Genomic DNA, 17,251 nt, shown 5'->3' on the forward strand with positions numbered 1-17,251 from the left:
GGGCAGGCTCACCTAACTAGTGGGTGGGGAGAAGCAGGTTTAGATTTCCGTTTCTTCCAACAGAAGAGCCACCTAGAGACTAACCTAGCCAGCAGAAGCAGTCTTGGAGACAGGATGTAGCATGCCCACAGAAGGGTGATGTCCAGAAATGCCCCCTTCTGCAAGCTTAGAAGACAGAAGGGCTGTTGGTGTTATGCCCATCCCTGGCAACCTCTCCCATTCCTGTGTGCGGGGAGGCCTGTGGCTTCTGAGTCGGCCTGAAGGGAATTTCACAATAAGCAGCTCATGTTAGGTCTATATCACCCCTCCTTGCTCAGTCATCCTCCATCAAATGACACAAAAATCACCGTGGAGAAGACACTGTATTAGAATGCAGCTTTCAAATCCCAAGTCCTGTTTTATTATGCACTTGTTCATCACAATGCCGGAGCCTCAGCTCAAAGTCACCTTGCAGATGTCCCCCAGCCAGGGGTGAAACACAGGGCTGCTGGGTCCCCACTAGAGGGCGCAGCCGGCAGGCAATAAGCGCCCAGTTCTGGGCTGGTCCCCTGTCTCCAGCTAGGCTTCTGGGCAGTGGAACTCGCACCCTTGAGGGCCGGGCGCACGGAAGAGAGGAGCCTCTATTTTCCACAGTCAACACTTGTGTGTGTCTGTCTCTGCGAGCAGAAGACCCAGGCTCCAGAAAGCATGTTAAAGTCCCCCAACAAGCCATCTGGAAACTCATGCATCTTTGAGAAGACTCATAAAAAGCAACGGCTCTGGCTGCTTAGGAGAGAATGGGGACTGCCACTTGGCACATAAACGTGTCAGTAGCTGTTCCTGCTATCTGACAGTGGGAAGACATTAGGGACAAAGCAATTTTCTTCTTTCGCGAAGTCAGCGTAACTCCACACACTGAACACTGGCTGGCTACACAGGAAAGGGGCTCATCTGAGAACGCTGTCTCCCTCTAAGAGGAGACGTAGAGAGTGGGGTTGCAGGGGGTGGGGGGGAAGGCATGAAGCCAAATCTCTGACCTGAGGGTGCTTTCTGTGGAAGTCATTCTCCAGTCGATTCTCAGTGATCTTTCTAAGTGAAGGTGCCTTTTCCCCAGGCACGGAGACTTATTTTGGGGGGCCAGAATTGGTCCCATATACCAGGATCAGCTCGGGAAGAGAAGATGGGACGTGGCTCTTAGTGGACAAGGGCACCTTGTCTACTGCTCAGCTAGGGTGTGCGTGTGTGTCGGGGGGGAGGGGCAGGGAGTACACTTTGTTGAATAAACAGTGCTGAGATTTATAAATTGGATATTATGACTCCTGTCCCAGAAGAGGACAATGTCTTGCAAACGTCTTGGCATTTTTGCAGCAGGAGCTTTGAGCGTTAAGTGGCTTGGGATAAGCCCTGCTCTAGGATGGCAGTTTGGGGGCTCATTGTGGTGATCAGGTTCATTTCATTAGCAGCATCCATGGCAGCATTTTAATCCCAGGCAGGTTTCTCTTTGCCCTTCATCCTCACTCCCCAATATCCTCTGGGCTTTCCCAGTCAAGGTGGCACCTACAGAGAGGCAGCAATGACGTAGAGAAAGGGAGCACTGGACTCGGAGGCAGAAGACCTGACTGTGACCCCAGCTCTGTTCTTACAGTCAGGTGCCTTGGGCTAAGAAGCCACTCACAAGCCCAAGTCCTCATCTGTAGCAAGTGAGTGATGCTTTCCTTATTCAATCTGACTCACGGGGCTGCTTCAGGAATGAAAAAGAGAAAGTGTTCTGTAACTTGTCAAGTTTAAAACAAATACACCCTATTTCTGAAATAGTTATGTATGCAGAGCCCAATAAGGCAGGTACTACCAGTGGATTTAGGAAAATCTGATATAGGCAAATGCAATTCACTATCCATATGAATCAGGAGGTGACTTACAAAAATCCCAATTTATCCATTTGGTGCATTTAATCATCTTGGGCCTGAAGAAAGAACTCCTGGGAATGGGGGTCAGAAAGCGAGAACACCGAATCTCACCGAGGATGGCAAGAGGAGATGCACTTGAATGAAAGTTGGTGGCATTTCACATGGGATAAAAGGAGAAACTTCCTGCCCATCAATAAAATACTCTGATGGCTGACCTGGGAAAGTCCGAGAATCTTATCCTGTAGATCTTAACAGAGACGGATGCTGCAGGCTTAAGACTCTCACCTGCAAGGGTTGGACCCAAAGCTACTGTGCATCTTTCCCTTAGGGTTCTAAAACGAGATGCGAGAGATGCCTGCTGTCTGGCCAGCATGTGACTCTGCCCAACTGTGGTGAGAAGGGACTGGGCTGAGAGTGGAATTAGGCACGGAGGGTAGGGAAGTGGTAGGAGTCAGAACAGCCTCACTGTAGGTCTAGAAAAGGTATGGAAGTCTAGTCCAATAATTTTTGTGTTGTCCCTAAGTGATGCCACTGGACCTGAGGCAAAAAGCTAGAGCCAGGACAATGAGGGGGGCACCTCTCAGAGGGCACCTCTGGCTCTAAGGCCTGAAAATTGGATTATTACTGATCCAGAGAAAGGAACTGTTTACAATATTTTCCAGATGAGCTCAGTTCACATATTTGGGACAAGCCAGGGGCCCACCAAGTTCCAGCCCTAGACCCAGCTCCTAGTTCGGTGGGTCTCACGTTTCCGCAAAAGCCAGGGCCAGCCCTCAAGACAATTTCGGTCATCTGCTTTGTGAATTATCTGCTGCTGCCAGGTTTCATTTCAGGCCGAAGACCACAGTGGCCCCGGCACATTTCCGGGAGAAAGACCCTCCCCTGCCCAGCTCGTGCATGTGGCCCGGGTAAGGCAAATGCAACGGAGGGCCCACCCTTGCCAAGGCCAGTTCAGAAGGGATTTGGGCTGACTGGTGTCACGGCCTCCATTCCCAACCCCCAGTCCTGACAGGATGGAGGACTGAGAACAGGAGCGGTCATAAGCCTGTGTAATAGTCTGTGAGGGCAGAGGCTGTGTTAATTCATCATGCTGAATTTTTAGGAGTTTTTGTTTTAGAGAAATTTAAAGAAACTAAATAAAGTTATCACACCCTCCAACATTCACTTCTGCCTTCATCTTGTCTATATCATGCTTGTATCTGCCTTGATTTAAAACTCCACAGTCATAGGACTCTATCTCCCTTATTAGCAAGAAATTCCTCCAGGCAGGTGGGGAACTCTCGGGATTCTCAGGGAGCCCTATGTTCCCGATCAGAGAGCATACTCTCCAAAGAGCAATAGCAACCTTCTGCCATTCCTTAGTGGACACTGGCTCCACAATGCCAGTTGGCTGTCAACAGTGAGGGCCTGCATGAGTCTCTCTGAACAGCCAGCTACTCTTTATTGGAGGGCTCTGAATTTCGGCAACTGGGCAGCCAGAGGCCTTCCTGGGGAACAGAATTGGGGATCCCATTCTGCAGTTTCCTTCCTGTGTCCTCTGAAAACAGTGCCCACTGTAAATAATTGCAGATGGTCAAATGCGAAAGGTAAGCATGAAAAGACAAAATCTATTTCTGATAATGGAAGGAGAATACTCGGTTATGAATTGGCATGTCTCGAGCAGAGCAAGGTAGGATTACACTCCAGGAGTCTGCCCGGCCAGCTATGTCCCAGCAATCCTTGGCTCAAGCTTTCCTTCTAGAGCTTAGCCTGAAGGTAGGAGAGACTGGTAGAGAAGATCAGCAACGATGTCCAACCTGGGAAAATTGTATGACATGCTAAATTAAAATCAAATCAGTTCAGGCACCCAGATGCAGGGACAGTCAATTTTATACACAATATAGTTTTAAAAGCTCTGCTGAAATTCAGGCTATTTTAGAAGGGAAGGGGGAAGACACTTTAAAACTGGGGGAGGATTAACAGAGCGATGTGATGGGATTTCTTTTTCACTGTCTGCATATACAAACAGATACATGACTGAGAGGTACACACTCAGCCTGGTGTCAACATCATGCTAGTCTTGATGTATCTGGAGTCGCCTGGCTCCTCTTACATGCTGCACGGGACACATGGTGAGTGTCTGGGCACGCACTGGGCTGATAGGACAGCCAGCATCACACAGACATTCCAAATGTCAGTGACAATGGCGCCAGTCTTATGATAAGTTGTAGTTTCTGCTTGTTCTCAAAACTTAACCTGATTCAGACCACTGAGGTTGGTGCTGATAATGTCTACTGGTTAATGTTGGCCTGTCTCAAGTAGCGAACTGATGGACATGAGCACTTAACACTTGTGAATTATTTTGTTGAAAGATCTTGGCTTCTGGTCAAGTCACACTCCCCTAAAACCCTCAGGAGATAGTATCATTATTAGCCAGTTTTAAAACTCTCCTATAACATGTGAGTGGTAAAGCTGGGGAAGCACACTACCATTCAGATCAGTGTAGGGAGAAAGTTCCAAACACCCAGAACCAACCCATCTGAGAAAGGCTTTCTGGCTAGGACCATGCATTTTCTGTTGAGATATAATCTCAACGGTGCAGTGGTGCACTCTTGACGCACTGCAACCTCTGCCTCCTGGGTTCAAGTGGTTTTCCTGCCTCAGCCTTCTGAGTAACTGGGATTACAGGTGTATGCCACCAAACCTGGCTAATTTTTGTATTTTTTGTAGAGACAGCGTTTCACCATGTTGGCCAGGCTGGTCTCGAACTCCTGACCTCAGGTGATCCACCTGCCTCAGCCTCCCAAAGTGCTGGGATTACAGGCGTGAGCCACCATGCCCGGCCCTCCTGATACGTTTTTATTATCAGCCCTGATTTGATTCTGTAAGTGTATCTCAAGCTCCAAAAGGGCCAGGCCGGGCGGGTTCTAGGCTGGTGGGTTGGGAAGGTGGGTGAGGGAGGATGGTTGTTAGTGGTTGACTGCTGTCTGCTCATGGTGCAAATTCTGGGGATGGAGCAGCCTTGAATGGGCTGTGGCCTTGTGGCCAGAGAAACTAGGCTTTTGTCATGAGGCCAAGGAAAGAACTTTCTGGAGTTGAGGTCAGTTCCCATTTCTCTCAACCCCTAAGGGCCCTGAGGGACTGAGTTTGTTTGCAGGTTTCCAGGAGGCAAGCACAGAGGGCCCCGGGAAGGGAAAGGCCATGAGGCAGTCACTGGGGCCCTGTGCAGTGACCAGATGTCACTCCTGCCTGGCATTGGCACAGGGCTTGTCCTGCTTGTGTGAACTATCTGCCAGGCTTCACCAGACCAGGCTTTAAGTCTCAAATGCAGGATGGTGTTCCTGATCCCTCTCCACCATGAACGGATGCTTCAACAACACCTCACCCTGAGCCTCTAAAGCGCTTCAGAAGAGGAGGGAAAACCAACCCGGGAGACACATGTTATGGTTTGGCTGAAGCAGGCGGTGTCTTAACACTAACATCCTGCTGCCTCTTCCTTAAATTAATTGGCTTCAGACTCCAGGCCCACACAGGTTAGAATTTGCAAGGATTAACAGACAAGGAGGCTCCTCGGAACCTGCAGCACCCATGCCATGCTGCACTGAGCCACCCAGCAGCTGGGCACGTAGCTGTGGGGAGGCGAGATGCCACCATCACCACTCAGCAGAGAAAAGGCAGAGAGGTGGCCCCTGTTGGGTGATACCAGAGCCCTTGCTTCCTCATCCAGCCCTCCCACGTCTGAGACTCCAAAGGAAATAGACAGGGAGTTTGCTGCCCGGAGACAACTCCCTATTCTCTCTTACAGTTTGGTGGCTCCAAGTTTCTACTAGTTCAGTCCTGAAAATGTGCCTTGCATTGCTTTGCTTTGATCCAGTGACTGCCTCTGTCCTTGAAGCACATTCATCTCTTTTTTCAAAAAAGAAGCCAGTTTGGCTTTTCCCCACATCTCCAGCCACCCTCTCATGTTGCTGCTCTGTGGTGTGCTCGGGCACCAATTTCCAACCTGAAAACCACCTTCCTGCCTGCCTCTGGCCAGGAGGCTCAGATCCTTCCTTGTGTCTTACAAGTGATTCCACTCACTGCAGGCCCAGTTTCTGCACGACAGACTACTGCTAACAGAAAACACTATGAAATCCAAGGCTAGGACCACAGACTTATGAGGCAGCCTAACGTGGTCCTCTCAATCATGATGAGAAGCTGTGTAAGAATTAGATGTCACTCTGCCCCGTTAGGCCTGATACTAGCAGGGACAAAACAGGGCCTGGAGGTGAAAACCAATGAGGCAAGAAGCACAAAGTTCTAGAAGCTGCGGCTTCTGCAGGTGTGAGGCTGGAAAGGGAACCCAAACTTATGAGCCCCTACCGTGTTGCTAGGCATGTTGGTAGGTGCTTCACACCATCTTTTTTCATGCTCCGAACATCTTGTAAGAGCAGCTTTGTAACCCCCATTACAGATAAGGAGACCAAGGGTCTGAGCAGCTAGGAAATGTGTCCAATGCCACACAGTGTCTCAGACAGGACCAAATCTGGCTCTAACTTGAAGGCACATGCTTTTTGAATTATGCTGCTCAGGTGTCCCTTCTGGAATTATACTTTGACAAGGTTTCCTCTGTTTACTTGGATCTTTCTTTGCCCCAGAGAAATTGCAAATTCAAGGACACAGAACAGATTCTCCAACCTTGGAGTAGAAGCTCCTGAGGGATGGACCCTGTTGCCCTTTCCAAATTGGGAGCTCCCTGGCAGTGGAAACATCTCTTCCATCAGGGTGGGGGTTCCCTGAGGTCAGGATCTGACTGCCCCAAGAGATACAGGACTGCCTCTCTCCTGATGACCAGGTCACTCTCCCCTATGCCACAGACCAAAGAACAAGCAGACTTGCAGTACTGGTGGGGTCAGGCTGGAAGCAGAGAGGGCACTGCCAGAGCGAAAGTAAGCCCTGGTCAACCCTGGGCCCTCGCTAGAACTCCCCTCCCCAACCCCAGGAAGGTGCCTGGACCCAGGGGGCCACCCAGAGAGCTGATCTCAATCCTAAAAGACCACTCCATTCTGCTGAGAGCCAAGGCCTTTGGGGAGCTCGCATGCCCTAGGGCTGAACGGTATTTATTGCCCAATCATATCTAATAGAAAACTCACTGCTGGGGCTCTAGCAGGCAGGGGGCAGGGTGGGGTGGGGAAGGTATCCCAGGGGCAGCCCCTTGAGGACCCACACAAAAGACTTTCCACTTGAGTAGCTCCTCTTTAATGATTATAAAGGCACAGGAGTCTAATCCATTTTTGATGTAAGCACTAATAGTTCTGTGTCCTTGAAGTTCAAAGCAAGTGCATACATGTCACTAATTAGCCAAGCACAGAGCCATTCAGCTCCCTCTCATGTTTCTAATTAGGTCTTTAATAACAAACAAACTCCGACCTTACCAAAAGGCCCCCATTGGTCAGTCAAGGAGGGTGGCTGCTTCTCTGTTTACGGTTGCTGCAGGCTGCTAGTTTTATTTGTACATGTACTTAATCTCAGCCAGGACTGGCCTGTCCTCGAGAGAGACAGGAGGGTCCCTCTATGAGGACAAAAACCCCTTGGTCCACCCTGGAGGGTGGCCTTCCTGACCCTGCTGGGAAGACCAATGGAGGCAGGAGAGCCATGGGCTCCACAGCAGCCAGCAGGCTAGAGATCCCAGCCCCACCTCTCCACCTCCCCACCTCCCAGTTAGAGGAGGCTGGGGTACCAGTGACAGCCACAGAGATGTTATGCAGCTTTACATCCAGCAAGAACATGAGATACTTGGGCCCAGTGTTACACACTGCACCTGCCTGAGGCTCAGCCTGCTAGATTCTGGTTTGATGGGTCTGTGATGCAGCCTGGCCACTGCACAGTTTAAAAACTCCCTGGGTGATCCTAACAGAGAGTAACGTTCAAGAGCCACAGCATTGGCCTCAGTCTCTGGGTTGATTTGCTCATTGACAGCAGCTATTTACAGGTCCACTATTATTCATGAATACCATCCACACAGAATCAAACCCTAAGATTTAATCAACCACACCCAAGGATGGAAGTCTGAGGACAGATGTGTAAAATGATACACAGTTCTGGAACCGCTTCTGTCCCTCCCATTGCCTTCATACATTAAACAATTCATGGCTGACTGTTTTCAAATTCCCACCAAGTTTTCTATCACCTGGAACCTCTTGGCTTTCTCTCCACTCACTTCTCTCAGATCTTTTTTCTTTTTTTCCCCCCCCTTTTTTGAGAGGGAGTTTTGCTATGTCACCCAGGCTGGAGTACAGTGGCACAATCTTGGCTCACTGCAACCTAGGCCTCCCGGGTTCATGTAATTCTCCTGCCTGTCTCCCAAGTAGCTGAGACTACAGGCACACACCACCACACCTGGCTGATTTTTGTATTTTTAGGAGAGATGGGGTTTCACCATGTTGCCCAGGCTGGTCTCAAACTGCTGACCTCAAGTGATCGGCCGCCTGGGCCTCCCAAAGTGCTGGGATTACAGGTGTGAGTCACTGTGCCTGGTCTGTTTTCTCAGATCTTAAGGCACTGTCACTGTCACTGTTCCTATCTCCAAGGAAAAGGGATTTCGAGCTTTGGAAACAGCAGCAAAACAGAGCTGTAGAACTGAAATGGCCCCCAAGGACCCTTTATCTGAAATCCTCATTTAGTAGAGGTGGAAGCAGGCCTGGAACCAAGTCTTCTGATTCCCTACTCTGCCTTCTATGCTGTTATGCTGCCTCTATTTTTTTTTTTAAGCTGTTAATCATCCTCACTGGAGTAATCAACAAGGCAACCTCTCCCCCTAGCAGGCAGAAGGGATAGAAAGCAAGCCTCTCAGTTGCTTTAACTTCGAAGGCCAGGGCATGCGGAGCCACGGGGACAACCCTGAACAGTGTAAACCTCCAGCAGATCATTTCCAAGCCTGAACAAAATGTGTCCTTTAAGCCAGATGGGAGGGGAGTCACTGGAGTCTTGGGGGCTACCTCCATTGAAGACTTAAAGACTATTTTACACACCTGGAGCTGATCAATCAAAGCCAGAAAACACAGAAGGACACAGCAAAACTGGACTAGGGGTCTTCTCTGACATTGGTACATGGTGTCTGCTTTGCTGCTGTGCGTCTGTCTTTCCTCTGAAGGATGGTGATGCTGCTGCCACCTTTCCACCGGAGTCAGGGACTGACCCCGACTCCAGGGCATCCTGGATCCCATGTCTGTCATGCTGAGCCCCTCCTCTTCTCTCCAAGGTCAGAAGCCCACCCTCTCCAGGATACAGTCAGAAATAACTTTCCGAAAGAGAGGCAAGAGGGGCTGGGCTGCCTTTCCCGGCTATATAGCCTCTGCCACAGGCACCCAGGCATCAAATGTTTACCACAGACCTGGGCAGACCATTTTATTAATATTAATAAGTAACCAGGAACAAAGGGCCCCTTTATTTTTAGCTTTCTCTAATTGTGTAGTAATTACTCATCTACAAAACAAATGAGGCCCTGCTCGCGGTTGCCATGGTACCGGGTGCCCAGCCTCCCTGCAGGATGGTTGGCCAAGAAGCCCGCGGCTCCCGCCTTGGCCCCGCCCCTCCCCCCGCCACTGGCTCAGAGCAAAGCCCCAGCAACTGGGCAGCCAATCACCTCCCAGTCGTAAGGCCGGGCGGGGCTTCCCAGCGACCTTCCAGATGCGGTCCTCGCAGCCCACAGGAAAGAATGTTGACTCATCCCTACAGAGGACGTCTGTCTTCCCAGAGAAGCCCGCCCGTGCTCCATCGCCTAGTTTCTTCTGGGCATTGGCTAACTTCCCTCAGCCTTGTTTCAGCTAAAGGTTTCCTTCCAATAATTCTCTTCAGGCTGGCTTCCTCTTACCCGACCACGCCTCCTCGCGGCCTCCTTTGTCTGACATTGGTCTGAGTGCATTCAGGGACCAGAAACCTGATCAGAAATCTCAGCCAAAGCCAGGCAGTGTCTGCAACAGCAGGAGCAGGTGCAAAAAATACTTATACTGCCTCCTGAGGCCACTCGTAAATGATTTGGGGTTATCTCCTCCCCCAAGGATAATGGAGAATTGAGTTAAGAGCAGCTGTGGTTTTTTCTTGAGTGTCTGTTTTAAGGTTGTAGAGCCTGGCTCAGCCATCGCAGGGCTGGTGCGATGGAGCGTCCGCTGATAGTGGCTTATCCGAGCACAGAATGACGACAGGCTTAGGCTCAAATCCTGTCTCTGCCACTTCAGATAAGCTACTATCCTTTCCAAACTACAGTGTTTAAATCTTTAAAATGGGAATGAGAATGATTAGTGCTCACTTCATAGGGTTATGATAATTAAATAGGGTAAGGCTGGTGGGCTTGACACGATACTTGGCTCACTCATAATACATGTGAGCTAGCATTATTAACATCTATTATCATTATTGTATTAAAATTGGCTAGGATGTGTCTCTAGCATTCTATTGACCACTTACAAGATACCTTTCCCTGGAACCCTTTTAGCCTATACCATGGAGTGGCTGCCATCGTGGTGTTCTCATCCCCTGACAGATCTAATTTCAACAGCCCATCACAGCTGTTCAAAAGCATTATTCGTCTGCTTCCTGTTCTGTAGGATCCCAAGCTGGGAAGGGAGACCTTTTTTAAAAAATTAATATTAATAAGCAATCAGGAACAAAGGGCCCCTTTATTTTCTGTATTTTCTAATTGCATAGTAATTACTCATCCATATGAAGAATGAGGACTAGGTTGACTTTGCCTCTGGGAGGCCTGATGGTTTGCATTGTTGGGGAAAGCAGGTGCCACCCACGGATATATGCAAAATATCTTCCAAGGACCCATAATCCCACCTTTCATTCAGGAGAGCTCACCGATGAGGAAGAGGACTGAGGGCATGGAGCAGAGGAGGAGGTGCCCCAGGTAGGGTGAATCAGGTATGGCTTCCTGGCACTTGGAGCCGAATTTTGACAGAGAGGGCAAAGACAAGGACAGAGGGAAGTGGAGTGGCAGAAAGAAAGGGGACAGTGGCCACCTCAAGGGCAAAGGAATGGGAAGCAATAGCCCCAAGCAGGGAATAAATAACAACTTGTTGGCAGAAGCAAAGGAAAATAGGGGAACTAAGGCAGAGATTTGCCATGGAATGCCCTCCTGTGTCTGCTTTCTCAATGCTTCTCATTCTACACCCCTTGCTCCAGGTCACAAGCCCAGCCCCAGACCCCAGGATTAGGGGTCAGACTGTTCTTTGTGGAGCTACAGCCAGGCTTATCTTCTTTAGATGGCTCTGTCCTTACTGAGCTTCACTTCCACGAAGAATACGAACCTCTCTCTCCTATGACTATATCAACATGGCTTTCAAGATCTCTCAGAACCTTGACTGTCTCTATCTCTTCAAGCCCATATTCCTGCCTAGCAGACAGCTCCCACTCCAAATTCTCCAAGGCCTGTGTCATGTCTTGCCTCCTCCACCAAGCTTCCTGCCTGCTTGGTACTCTCTGACCATGTAGGAATCTATCCTTATTAAATGCTAGCTCTCACATTGGTTGTATACTTTTGTCTTCCCCAGAAGCCTGAAAGTTGGCTGAAGGCAAGGACCATGCCATGGAATTATTCTGCATCCCACCCCAGCCCCTAGCGTGATCCAGAGTTAATCATCTTATGGATAAGAGCAAAAGGCCTACTGCTTCTTGAGCAGCTATATATTAACATCTATGGAGTGTTTAGAATGCACATGAATTATCTGTAACTCGTCCTCCCACCTCAGTCCTGCGTCTTGAATCCATCCTGGACAATGTTTGCAAAGCTTGTCCAACATACAAATCTGATGTCAGTTCCTAGTTTCAGGCCTCCCATGGTCTCATGGGCCCTGCCCATGTAAATCCAGTCTTCTTAGCTTAGTACCAAGGGTTCCCTGCTCTGATTCTGCCGAGCTCTCTGGCTTTACCTACAGTTACTCCCCTGTTGCATTTTATTCTCCAGCCGGAATAAAGCATCTGCAGGGCCTCCACCTCACTCCACTGTCCTGGGGTCTGGTGGCTTTGCCCATGATGTTCCCTGGCCCCCTGGGGAGCTCCTACTTGTCCTTTAAAAGTGGAAACATTCACTCCCTTGTGAAACGTTCCCTGACTTCCCAGGCAAAGCTAACCACTTCCTCCTCTGTGCTACTTCTGTATGTTGGATAGGCTTCTGTTACCCGGCTTACAGAGTCCTATTGTAATTACCCATTAGTTTCCACACAAGGTTGGGAGATCTTCAAGGGCATAGAGACTCTTAGTATTTATCCAGGAACTTCCAGGGCTGTAGTGGGCATCCACTGGTTGTCTCTCCAGCATCATTCTTCCATTTCCCCTCTTATCAGCACGCAGGTTTTCCTTTGGAATCCATCCTTACCCCACTGTGTAAAGAGCCGTTCCACTTAGAGGGTGATGGATCCCACCCTCAGTGACTGGTTTTGTAACCCAAGCCTTAGCCAAGCAGCACAAAGCTCTGGACTTTCCTAGAATTCTGGACCATCTGACTCCCCTCTTCTGGACAGGATGGTATGATGCCAGAAACTGTTGCAATCATTTTGCCACCATGAGGAAAACCAATATAAAGACAGTATTGAAATGAGAAGGAGGACAGAGCTAAGAGAATTGCAGAAAAAAGATCCCCGAACAATCCAGGCATGAACCCCACTCTTCTATGGAGCTTCCAGGATGTCAGCCAATAAATCCCCCATAATGTTTAATTCCCTGTAACATTAACCTATAGTGTTTAATCAGTGTTGGGAGGTTTCTGATACAGTGAAAAGCACCCTTGAATCAGGCTTAGGACAGTACCTACCACACCTACCACATATAACAATAATTACTACTGTTACACACTTAATAGGTATCTGCCACATTCAACTCCATGGCAGATGTCCCCTAGGTCCAGTTCTGAAATCTACATCTGAAAGATCAGACTATGAGGTTTTAGGCCAGAGCCTGAGTGCTTGGCCTATATAGAGCTGGAAGCTGAGGCTACTTGGGCTATCCCTACACGGTCTTTATTCCTGCTTGTGCCCGGTGTCCTGGGGGGCAGGTGTGTCCCTCATAAAAAACATGGCTTCTCCAGAGGGCTACTTAAGGGGGCCAAAGACCTGGGTTCAAGTCCAGGATTCTTCACCTTTTACCAAAGCCTTGCTCCCCAGGTAACCAGGTGTGTGATTTAAAATAAGTCACGTAGCCATTCTGTAGCCCAGCTTTCTCACAAAAACAAAACAAAAACATGCTTGTAAACCAGGCCACAAACTTCTGCCTTCCTGACTGTCTCACAGGGTGGCTATGGTAATATACATCATGGTGTATATCTGAACGTCAAAACTCTGCAGAGGCCAGGCACAGTGGCTCACACCTGTAATTCCAGTGCTTTGGGAGGTCAAGGTGGGAGGATCATTTCAGGCCAGGAGTTTTGAGATCAGCTTGAGCAATATAGTGAGACCCTGTCTCTACCAAAAACAAAAACAAACAAACAAGCAAAAGACCAAAAAACAAACAAACAAAAAAACCAAAGCCGGGCACGGTAGTATGAACCTACAGTTGCAACTACTTGGGAGGCTGAGGAAAGAGGTTCACTTGAGCTCAGGAGTTCAAGACTGTATTTCACTCCAGCCTGGGCAACATGTGAGAGTCTGTCTCAAAACAACAACAAACCAACCAACCAACCATCCAAATAAAAAAACCTCAGCAAAACACAAGCAACCATGAATGATACACCTGGGCACATGCTCCCTGGATGACTCTCACCAACCCACAGGTTGACCAGCTTTAGGGGCTTCCTCGACCCTGCAGTACCCCCACCCAGCCCAGGGTGCAAGGAGCGGGTCTCTAGGCCCCTCTCTGTTGTGCTCTACATGCCCTTATGGAGCTACCAAGGACACCACCACACTTTCCACCCCTGCTCCAGACAGCTGGGCCTGAGCTCCTGAGCCGACACAAGAGCAACGACCAACCAGCTCAGGGGGCAGGCAGAGATGTGTCAACCACTGAAAATAATTCCACTGATTTAAAAGACCATTAACATTCCCCCACTCCATTCACTTTAGGATTAACTTATACTTAGGTCTGGGCTTCAAGGCTAGTCACTAATTGCACTAGAGTTGATTTATCAAGTGCACAGTATTTCTATTACAAAATTATTGATTAGAGCTGATGTATTTTATCCTCAACAGGGTTGGTCTGAAAGCCCTTGGAAAATGAATGAAGCTGAGGTCAGCAGCGGGCAGCTCTGAGCATTATTATAAATTCACTGGGGTTACTGAAATCCAATGCTGGACTCTTTATGGTGAAAAGTCCTGGCTGTCCCAGAAATGAACATTTTAATGACAAACTGGGAAACGAGGTGTCCATCACCAGAACACACAGCAGTGGACTGAGAGACGTGTGTTCAGGTAAGATCCTTTGGTAAGTCTGGCTGGTTGTGGTGGTTGGCCCTAATGGGTCAGAGATTTGTTCTCCCCCTGGGCCACTACTGGCTCTATTCCATGGCCACAGATGTGGCTTTATCTTAGCACAAGGGTGTCCCCATGACCTTACCCACAGATGGACCATCTTGGGTTCACAGCCCCCAGAGGATGCTTGCTGCTAGCACAGGGAGGCTGGGTGAGAAAGCAGAGATGGCTGCACTGCATCTCCCGCTCCGCCCCGCCATGGATCTTGCTCATGGAAGCGCAGGAAAGCCCTCTTCAGAAATGAAGGCACACATTGATCCATTTTCCTTTTTTAAATGAAGCTGACAGTGGTCATTCTCAGGCCAGAAACAGTGCATTGTGGGAAACACGGACTTTCAGAGGACAGGACTAGAGTCTCAGGCCACCAAAGGCTACAAGTGCCATCTGCCTTTATATTCCTTGGTGCTTGGCACAAAACAAATCCTTAATACATGTTGAAAGCAATACCTGGGAACCCTAAAGCTTATGGTGCAACTGACCCAAATAGCTCCAGGATCCCTCCAGCAAGTGGAAGAGTATATGTCGGATACTATCTTTCATGTCCCCCAGCCCCTAACATATATAAGGCAGAGGCTTGCAGCAGGAACACAGAAAACATCTTGAAGGGAGATTGGGATGGGCATGACTACTTCTTGAGATCTATTCTCCTCCCTAAAGCAATTTCTTTTCTGGTTCAAGTTAAACTATTTATTCCATCCCCTGACTTGCATTTTACTTTTGCTCATTTTACCAACTGGAACTGGAGCTCTTAGAATTTCCAGCCACAGGGCAGCAAAGCCATTTTCCTAGCAGAACCAGACCTGGGATTTAGGCCAGTGGGAGGGGATTTTCTGCTCTCCCTGCCTTCTGTCCCTACCCTTTTCTCTTACTCCCCAGCCTCAGGTCAATTTGCAGCTTCAGCAGCCCTGAAGCCTGACAGTTCCAGCCATCTCCCTGTGTACCTCCCCCACCCGCACCCCCATGCAGGCCAAGCTAGAAGAACAGCTCCTTCCAGATTTATCTTCCTGGGCCTTGGTGCCCTCATTCTGTTTGGGGGCAGACTGGCCTAACTCACATTCAATCCTTGTTCATTCCGATTCTGCCACCAATTTCCACAACTTGGTAGACTCTTTCCACAGCACTACCATTTTGCTTTATCTCTACGCATTCTCTCAGGGGACTTTATGGATTCTGACGTTTTCCTGGGCTTCTGTCTCCCACAGTAGATAACCTGCACCCTGAAGGTTCAGATCCCACCTGTGTTCCATCAATGCTCTTGCAGCATTGGGCAGAGCCACCACACCCTGACTGAAAGAGCAGGTTCCAGGAGGCAGGCACTACTCACTCGGCGTCAACATGTAAGGGGTGGGGACACCTCCAAAAGGTCTGAGAGACCTCTGGCACTCCCTTATGGCTTGTCACCACAAATGTAGGGAAGATAGTGTGTCCAAACTGGCTGCATGTGCTCCTGTTCTAAGGGCACAGGCTGCAGGACTGCTCCTTTCCCCTTTAGGGAGCCTTCCTGGGGAGTTGGAGGAAACTGGGGGTGGTTCCTCTTGGATGTTCCAAGCACACCTCCCTTCCTGTCTCCATGAAACTGTGCCAGTCACCTCCATGCTAAGAATGTCACCACTCTTACCCTACTTAAACTTCACCAACCTTAAAAACAAATGGCAATGATTCACTAGGACCAAGTGCATTCCCTGTCTGCAGACCAAGGATCTCAAGATCTCAAACCCTTCCTTACCGTGTCTCATTTCCCCTCCACCCCAAGAAGTAATCCATAGAGACAGGGCTGCCACATAGACCTGTATCCCTGAAGGGCTGGCTGTGACCTGCCAAAGGACTCAAGGAGTAGAGGGGCTCGAAGGAGTCTTGCTGGTAGGCCTTAAGAAATGAAAAAAGATCTGCTCTGTTCAAGAATAGTATGAGAAAGACAAGAACAAGGAAGACCTTTAAGACTCCTTCCAATCCTGGTTCCATTTTTGTACTATAATTGGACAATATCAACAGAGATCTCAGTGGGGAAGGCTAGAGCTGAGGGTGGTGACCCAGTTCTGGACCGGGGGAGCGGGGAGTGTGAGGGGAGGTGGTGGTGGCTGATGGTGAGAACATGGATCCAAGCCCCTTGGAAACATTGAAAATATGGAGCCCCTTCTCTTCCTGGTCCCCGCACTATCCTTCAGACGGCTGTGCTGTGCCGAGCCGTCAAAGACCCTGTAATATCAACTCAACAATGCATGTACTACAACTACAGCTACGGCTACCAGTACATCTACTACAGTGCATGCATTTAGTTCAGTCCCACAGATACATACAATCTAAGAACAGGCAGGGGAGGTGTGAAATGTTTTACTGGACAACAGGTGTTTTGGAGTTGTAACTAATAAAAAAAAAAATCAAAAACGAAAGTGTACAAAAAAAGACATTTCTTGAGAGTTGGATATGAGTTTGTTTCTTGAACTGTTTCATCTGAACAAGCAAAAACATGCAAACCAGCTGGTACTAACAGGAAGCTGGACACTGAGAGAGGATTAATAGGTGTGGACAAACCTTCCCGCTGAGCGTGCTCAGAAGAGTGTTTGAGAGGAGGTGTGCAGATCCTAGCGTAAGAGAGGCGGGAAAGTATGCCTCAGAGACACTCTCACCGCAGCCCCAACCAAGCAAGAGAAAAGACAACAGAAATATGACTGCTCACACTCACCACCACCATCAGGAGCTCATGTTACTAGATTGGAATAAAGCTGGCAAGTATAAAGTACAGTAAGGGGTCCTGGCTGGGGCTGGGTGGGTGGGGAGAGGTGGGACGGGGTGGCACCAGGGGCTCAGAAGCTCTAAGATTGATACACGGACCCACCCATAATGTCACCCCAAACTAAAATACCCTGAATATCCAAACCACTTCCCTCAACTGTCAGGGGAGGCTTCTGTGGAACTGAATTGAGGTTTGGGTGGGACAGGATGGGG

At 49.1% G+C, this 17,251-nt stretch overlaps 1 protein-coding gene across 39 annotated transcripts in view; it reads right to left on the reverse strand.

Annotated features, from left to right (window-relative positions):
• Positions 1 to 17,251, reverse strand: part of MSI2 (musashi RNA binding protein 2) — a 432,504-nt gene that overhangs the window by 12,142 nt on the left and 403,111 nt on the right. For 4 of the 39 annotated variants that reach the window (XR_010582134.2, XR_010582133.2, XM_074019217.1 and 1 more), the window contains one exon: positions 16,838 to 16,887. The exons of the other annotated variants lie outside the window; for them this stretch is intronic. Coding sequence is in view for 2 of the 4 variants with exons in the window: in XM_074019217.1 (XP_073875318.1) it covers positions 16,838 to 16,887 (50 nt within the window). In the remaining 2 variants the exon portion in view is untranslated. The remainder of the gene's footprint in view (positions 1 to 16,837; positions 16,888 to 17,251) is intronic. 39 annotated transcript variants of the gene reach the window in all.

Source organism: Macaca fascicularis, chromosome 16 (genome assembly GCF_037993035.2).
Source record: "Macaca fascicularis isolate 582-1 chromosome 16, T2T-MFA8v1.1".
NCBI classification, from domain to species: domain Eukaryota; kingdom Metazoa; phylum Chordata; class Mammalia; order Primates; family Cercopithecidae; genus Macaca; species Macaca fascicularis.